Source organism: Marmota flaviventris, chromosome 5 (genome assembly GCF_047511675.1).
Source record: "Marmota flaviventris isolate mMarFla1 chromosome 5, mMarFla1.hap1, whole genome shotgun sequence".
In the NCBI taxonomy this organism is placed as follows: domain Eukaryota; kingdom Metazoa; phylum Chordata; class Mammalia; order Rodentia; family Sciuridae; genus Marmota; species Marmota flaviventris.
Window position 1 is genome coordinate 53,077,955 of NC_092502.1, and position 8,584 is coordinate 53,086,538.

General features: G+C 31.8%; 1 protein-coding gene across 1 annotated transcript in view; it reads left to right on the forward strand.

The window, feature by feature from the left end:
• Snx2 (sorting nexin 2) overlaps nt 1-2,709 on the forward strand; it is a 73,220-nt gene extending 70,511 nt beyond the window's left edge. Inside the window, exons 13-15 of the mRNA XM_027949289.2 lie at nt 314-394; nt 507-578; nt 2,549-2,709. Of these exons, the coding sequence (XP_027805090.1) occupies nt 314-394; nt 507-578; nt 2,549-2,599 (204 nt within the window). The 3' untranslated portion in view covers nt 2,600-2,709. The remainder of the gene's footprint in view (nt 1-313; nt 395-506; nt 579-2,548) is intronic.
• The last annotated feature ends 5,875 nt before the right edge of the window (nt 2,710-8,584 follow it).

Genomic DNA, 8,584 nt, shown 5'->3' on the forward strand with positions numbered 1-8,584 from the left:
CTTACTAAGCTGTGGACATTATAGTTCATTACATATTGCAATATTCTACTCTTGAATAAATTTAGCAGGGAAATGTTAATGAAAATAATTGACACGTGTTTCTGCCACTAGAAAGTGAGATACAACTTTGATGCTAAATTGATTTTTGCCAATATTGAGCTTTCTCGGTGTAATTTTTAGACATTATGTTTTTTAAAAGTTCCAGTGAATGATAATCATCAAAATTGTAGTTAATTCTGTGAGTTTTTTCCAGGCAAAAAATGAAATATTCTTTTGTTTTTATTTTTTTTTTTCCTTTGCTTGTTTTTATTAGTGGGAGGCAAAAGTACAACAAGGGGAAAGAGATTTTGAACAGATCTCTAAAACAATTCGAAAAGAAGTAGGAAGATTTGAGGTATGTATAATGGTTTATGAACATGGTCACATTTTGCTGTGTTTTATGGAAAGGTTAAATTTAATTTTCTACTAATGGACTTTTTTTCCATGCAATGTACTTTATTTAACAGAAAGAACGAGTGAAAGATTTTAAAACTGTTATCATCAAGTACTTAGAATCCTTAGTGCAAACACAGCAACAGGTAAGCGTTTTTTAAAAAATAACTTCTATAATTTGTTTTCATTATATTTTTCATTTTCAAGATGACAATTAATGAAATAGGCTTTTAAGCTCAAAAAGTTATAAGAAACAGAAAGTCAGTGACAATAAAAGGAAAAAATGCTAAAGTAATTGTAAGTATCTCAGGTCCTGTTTGCCTTTACTAAACAATAGACAGAGCTAAACTTCCCAATATTAGGCCATAAGAAACTTCAGGGACAACTTTCCCTTTCTCTGTCTTCCTAGTTCGATTTCTTTATTGATCAGACCTGTTGTGAGTAAATGCTCATAGTAAATTGTTCTTTTCTATAATAGAAACCAAAGCTAATTAATTTTTTAGGGTTTTTTGTTTTAATTTTTATTGTTTTGTTTTTTTAATTTTGTTTGGGGTTGTTGGATTAAGTAAAATAGCAGATTGTCTGGTGTATTTTATTTTAACATAAGTTAATGTCAAACAGAAGAATTTCTGAGGGCTGGGTTGTGGCTCAGTGGTGGAGCGCTTGCCTAGCATGCGTGATTCAATCTTCAGCATCACATAAAAATAAGATAAAGGTATTGTGCTCACCTACAACTAAAAATATATATATATATAAAAAAAAAAAAACACAGAAGAATTTCTTTCTCCAGTAGTTTTTCTGTTTTCTGTTTTGTTATCAGAAATTACCCAAGAGTGCTTTGCCACTGAGCTAAATCCCTAGCCCTTTTTATTTTTGAGACAGGGTCTCACTAAGTTGCCAAAGGCCTTGCTAAATTGGTGAGGCTGGCCTTGAACTTGTGATCCTTCTATCTCAACATCCGAAGTCACTAGAATTACAGGTGTGCACTACCATGTCCAGCCCTAGTAGTAATATGTGGATCTAGAAATTTATCTATATAAAACATAATGATTATATTTTTTAAATCAGTGAAATGTCTTCAAATTATATTTACGTTTTTAAAAAGTTGTTCTTACATTTAGATTTTTTAAAATAGGAAAGTAAGCTCAAGCTTGTTTTTAAAGGGTTTGTTTTAAACTTATAACTTTAGTCCTCTTTTTTTTTTTTATCTTTATTGCTCAATATTTTCTTCATCCTTTTATCCTATCTCTTTTAGTTAACAATAATATAAAAATGTAAATATCCAGTGAATTAGGAGATGTTACTGCTTTTCTGTTGGAAAAGGTCATTATAATTTTATTATTTAAGGGTAGTATTTTTAAGTATATTGTACCAATATATTTTTATATACAATATAAATGTTTTTATATACAATATATATTTTTATATACATTTTACATAAATCAAACTCTAAGGTACTACATTTTTTAAAGTTACATTGTTTATATAATTTTAAACTGAAATTAGGAGTTATTAATGTTTTAAATAATTTATATATGAATTATTTTAATGGACTTTAGGTAAAGAAATTAATCCTTTAAAGAAACCAGACATTCCCCACAACGTGGTTTTCTGTTTTCCGCGTCCCCCACCCCCCGCGCCTTCTTTTTGTGATACTAGGGATTGAACCCAAGACCTTGCACATGCTAGGGAAGCACTCTGCCACTGAAGTTGCTTCTCCAGCCCAAATATGTACAATTATGTGTCAGTTTTTAAAAAGGAACCAGACAGGGCTGGGGTTGTGGCTCAGTGGTAGAGTGCTTGACTAGTATGTGTGAGGCACTGGATTCTGTTATCAGCATCACATATACATAAATAAAGTAAAGGTCCATCGACAACTTAAAAAAAAAAAAAAAACATCTTGGGACTGGGAATATAGCTCAGTTGGTAGAATGCTTGCCTTGCATGCATAAGGCCCTGGGTTCTTTCAATCCCCAGCACCACAAAAAAAATAAGGGGGTGGGGGGCAGACATTGTAAATGTTATTAGTTACTTATGTAGATTTTTTTAAATGCTATACTGGATGTATGCATAAAAATGATGAGATAATGAGATTATCTTGTATTATCATCCACAGCTGATCAAATACTGGGAAGCATTCCTACCTGAAGCCAAAGCCATTGCCTAGCAATAAGATTATTCCTGTTAAGAAGACATTGGATGTTTGTTCCAGTCATGCTGAATTCCACAGTGAAATCATTTAAAACCATCTAAATAAACCACTATATATTTTATGAATTACATGTGGTTTTTTTACATATATACACATATATGTATATATATATGTGTGTGTGTATACAGACATACACACACACACACACACACACATATATATAAATACACTCTGACATTTTATTACAAGCTGCATGTCCTGACCCTCTTTGAATTAAGTGGACTGTGGCATGACATTCTGCAATATTTTGCTGAATTGAACACTATTGTGTCTTAAATACTTGCACTAAAAAGTGCACTGCAAGGCCAGAAGATTTTACAATATTTTTTTCTTTATAATATGTTCTGTAGTACCTTACCCTCTTTATGAAGTGAATTATCAATGCATTGGTTATTGTTCACTTATACATTCCTGTACAGAAATTATGATTTTGTGATTACAGTAATAAAATGATATTCCTTGTGAAGTATTAGTAACAAATTATTTGGGTATGTAAACATATTAGGGATCTTTTGGATAGAAACAAGTATTTTCTTCTAAATATGTATAGTTGATGCTGTGATACCTTAAATATTTTAATTGACAGAAAAAGCTGAACTCTTTTATTATTAAATGATTAAATGAAGCTTATAAATTTTCTTATGAGAACATCACAAATCAAAGAACAATGATCTCTTAGTTGTTTTAGGTAAAGAGAATAATTGTCTTTGCTTATTTTAACCATCCCTGTCTTAAGGTGCCCAATTTAAGAATTAGGAAAAGTGTTTATGAGCTTCTGATACTAGTCCCATGGATTTTGCTCCTCTTCTATTATCTTCAGAATTTTAGATATTTTTTTTTCTTTGCATTTTCTTGCATTTTAAAGTAATTCGGTTTTGGTTACAATGACAAAGAATGGTATCATGTTTAAATACAGAATGATATGATGAATAACCAAGGATACCATAAAGAAATTTGAAGTAAAACGAAATATTGCTTTGTCTTTGGCACCCTTCATGTCCTTGTTGTATCCTACTTAAATGACTATTCTCCAATCCTTAATGCTGATGGAAATTTTACGTTCTGACTAGGATCAGTTATTTCCATTTTTTAAAATCATTTTTAAAAACACCCCTTTTCTTAAATTCACTGACCACATCTCTCTTCCACAGAAATAAAATATGTGGACTTAATTCCTTTAAGTAGTTTATTGGATACAATTAATGAATCATGGTATCCTCAGTGTGTGTTTTATTTGAAATATTAGAAAGCTATAGTTATTTACATTTATATTCTTAGAACCCAAGAGAATACCTGACACATAGTTAATAATAAAGGCTTGATGAATTTAACATGAAAAAAAAATCCCAGAAGATGCAAAATAATGTTTACTCTTTTAATAAATGGAAGCAGAAACAGTATAGTTTTCTATTGTTGCTTCTACTGGAAACAAATACCTTTGGGTAATTCATAGTAGTATATATCAGATACTATCTCATTGCCTCATTAATATTGAGTAGAAAATAGACTTTTGAGGAACAGTTTCACTGGAATTGTATCCATATAATTATATTTCTAGTATTATATCCATGGTTATGTTACTTCCAACAATATATTTTATGCATGTGAAATAACTTAGTTATTCAAGCCAAAAATCTTTCATTCAGCTGTGGCACATTAATTAGAATATTTAATATCGCCAAATAAAATAGTAAATAGTTTTAGTCTTGGTGAAAGCTGAGTTTGAATAAAGTAACAGATCCAGACTTCATTCCTCTGACCCACATTAACTAAAAGAGTGTGTCAGAAATTTCAAGTAAATTATGTGACCTTCTGAATGATACCTACCAACATTTTAGCATGATTTAATTGTTTTAGCACTTCACCCATCAGTCTTCATGCCTCCTGTTCATATTGCTAAAATGCTTTCATTCCAGATAAATATATAGGCTTGAAATGTTCTTTTGGGGATGTTAGATGAAGAGGTGTATGCATGTAATCCCAGTTTGGCATACCGAGGCTGAAGGATTGCAAGTTCAAGGCCAACCTGGGCATCTTACTGAGACCCCCATCTCAAAGTTTAAAAAATAAAGGCTGGAATGTAATTCATGATAAAGTACCCCTTTGTCAGATGGAAAGTTAAAGAAGGACTATACCAGCATATTATAACAAACTGAACCTGGGGTCAATAGGTATTTTGTTTCTTCTGTCACTTAATAATATGTCTTTGGGAACATCATTTAAACCTCTTATTTATATAAACAATTGCATTAAATTCTTGTTCCTTCTAGTGCCTTTCTAAATATTCTGTTTAAAATATCAAACTTCAGGGGCTGGGGTATAAGCAGTAGAGTACCAGCATGCACAGGCCCTGGATTCCATCCCCAGTACTGCCCACCCCCCCCCCCCCAAAAAAAAAAAAAAATCAAACTTCAACCTGGGGAGGTGGTTCAGTGGCAGAGTACTTGCCTAGCATATAGGAAGCCCTGGGTTCAGGCCTCAGCAACACCAAAAAGAAAGTAAAATACCACACTTAAATATAAATATTCTATTAGAAAAAAAATTCTAATCAAAGATCACTTTCTATAAGGTAAAATCAGAATAAAATGTATGTGAAAATACAATTTCTAACATTTAAGAGTATGTTTTCTTGATTTCATTTTTAGTGAATTATTTTCAACTGTTTAGCTTAATTTATATATATTTATATTAATCAAAGTACCTGTTTCATTGTTGCTATTCCTTAAACTTTTTTTCTAAACTTTTTTTTCTTTATTTCTGGATCTTGTAATTTCACAGGTTATTTGAAGTGTTTCATAAATGGTTTTTAAATGTATAATAAGTCTGTCTCTAATCAGCTTACTTAAAAGGAAGTAAGTCAGATGAGCAGGAAATTTATATTCCTCTAAAGACTTATTAAACTTAATATCTAAAGGAATTATGAAAACTTCTATATTTCTGATTTAAATACATAGAATGTGAGTAAGCTAAATGGAGACTTCAAGGTTTTTTTTTGTTTGTTTGTTTGTTTGTTTTTTAATTGTTTTGTTTTTGACCTGGTTGCCTGTGCAAGCAATCATGTGATTAATGGGGGAGATAGCAGATACTTGGTAACATTAACTACAGACAGGTTGAGCAAGGTCACCCTATTTCAAAGGAAGAGGGTCACTGGTGAGAGAAATAATACTCCGAAAGGAAAATCTAATCACTGGCTTAGGAACTTTGGAGACACTTTCATATCATATTCTCTAGTGAAGAAATCTATATGCTATCTGTATGACCATCTTCACAATATTTTTTAAAAATACTAATACCTTTATTCAGTATAAAATTATTCCTAACCCTTATACTGAATGATATGGTTTTAAGTGATAAGGTAGATAATTGCCTGAACATGGAAACAGCATGAAGAAAAGATTACAGAAGATATGTAGTTATTAATTAACCTACCTTTGTGATCAGAGTCCTGAAGGAAAGTTACAGTAATCTGTGAATGTGGTCCTTAGAATTTAGATAAACAAATTGCATATAATTGCTTTTTTATAGACAAAGTTTTTTTAAAGGAACAATTAATTTTATTATTTAACCCAGCAGCTTCAAAATATTATTTTACCTGTAATGCAACATATTAAATGTCATTGAGATATTTTATATTGTTTTTTGTGACTTCAATGTCTCTTATGTGCTTTACACTTTTATCATATCTCCAATCTGGCCCCATTTAGTGATCAGCTATCACATGGCTATAACAATATTGGACAGCATAAGTTTAGACAATGCCTATAAAAATAGGAGAGTATGTCCAACAACTGGTTTGTTTCCATCCTGAATCCTGAGTAAAGGATTCCAGGGTGTTTCAAGTCATGTACAAGTTAGGTTTAAGACTTTGTAGCATAGTTATTCAAGGAATGTATATTGGGTTATCTACTAAGAATTAATTATAGCACTGTATTGCTGGAGGGAAACTCTTACACAGTCTAGTTCAGTCTCCTCATTTCACAGATTAAGCAAGCAGATCTAGGGCTTAAATCATGATTCAAATTATTTTTTCTCTTCAATTACCATGTATGAACATGCTTCCTTGATATATGATAAGCTTTTTTTCAAGATTCCTGTTCTAACATGTAGAATTCTAGGAAGTCTTTTAGGACACAAAGAACCTATTGCTTCAAACTGTTGCTTCAGAAGTTGCAAAGAAAAGATTTTGACTTGCTGTCTAATTTTTTAATGCACATAAGCAAATTTAATAAATGTTCATCTTCCTTTCTCTTCCTATCATCTACTTTTAAAACATTCTCTGAAGATTGAGTACTTTCAATATTTTTCTTAACTGGGTGAAATGGAAACTTTGTAAAAATCCTATCAAGGTGAAGCTACCCACTTGTTAACACAGAAAAATATATTTTTTAAATTGAGACTAGTTAATGGGATAAACTGTTCAAATGCAGCACTTGAGAAGAAAAGTTCTATTTTAAATTCATATATCTGTAACTTTTAAACTAAATTCAGATAACATTTAGCAAAACTAAACAATAAATTACCTTTTTGTTGTTTCCATAGTCAAGTCTCAGGTATCTTGATTTTAACTCAGATTTTATTTTCTAGATCTTTATTTCAAATGTTCTCATTCCATGTCAACAGAATGTGTTCATGGGTATACATTTGCATGTGTGCATATATGACAATAGACTTATGCTTCTAAATTTCGGTTAAAATGTTTCCAATTCACTTGCAACTGAGATATACATTTTCAGAGTTATGTTGTTTAGGTGTGATAAATTTTACCAAGACCAATTTGAGTACATTCTGTTTCTGTAATATCTGTCTTTCTCTCCCTGTGTAAAGATATTGTAACCGTTTACCAGAACTAGCTTAAGTCTCCTATGCAATACTGTTCTTTATAGTTTCTTTCTTCTCTGCTAGTCCTTCTACCCTACTGCTAAATTGCTCAGAAATCAAATAAGACTTCCTGTAAAATAGATAGAGTGGTACATGCCTATAATCCCAAGGCCTCAGAGACTTGAAGCAGGAGGATCACATATTTGAGTCCAGCCTTGGCAACTTTGCAAGACCCTGTCTCTAAGAATGAAAAAGGGCTGCTGTGTAGCTCAAGTTATAGAGATCCTGGGTTAAACCCCCAGTACCCTGTGCATGTGCAGGTACACACACACACACACACACAAATATTCTACAGATAGTCCAGATGCTGTTCTTCTCCCTTAACTTTCTTTCAAGGTAGTTAGTCAGATGAAGCCACTGTCTTGTGAACAAGTTGTATCCATTCCTGCTTCGCTGTTTTTATTAGTGATAATGCCTTGATTTATCATTAGGAATGTTATTTATGCTTTTTAAAGTAATTGTTTAAATTTTACCCATCCTTTAAACTTTAAGACCAAATTTAAAGTCCACATCTTAAATATTTGCTTTTAAGCCCCCCAGCTAGAAGGAAGGAAGGAATCTCTTGATCTCTAAATAGTTAGACTGTAATAACACTTAGTTGCTTGCAGATTGTATTTACTGATATATCTATCTTGCATTTTAGTTGTGTGGCCTAACTGCCTTGACTAGTCAGTATATTTTTTGAGGATTGACTAGGCCCTTGTTTCTTGTAGAACTAAGTATGTTCACGGCCAAGACAATGTAGTAGGGCTATTAAGAACACACCCATCCAGCCCACCCTGTTGAATCCTGGCTCAAAAACCTACAATACTGATTTTAAGCAAGTGATTTTTCTCTAAAACTTTAAAGTTTCCTTACCTGTAAATTGGGAAGTGCTTCTTACCTGATGCAGATTTCTTAGTAATAACAAATGCTTAATAAATACTAGCAATTATACATCCAATAGTTCTTTATTGAGACTTAAAAATTGTCTGAACAAAGCACATCTGCATTTTGATTATTTACCAATCTTGAGGACTTCTTCAAAACAGTGGGTTTATGCTTGATTATGATGTAAGTGGG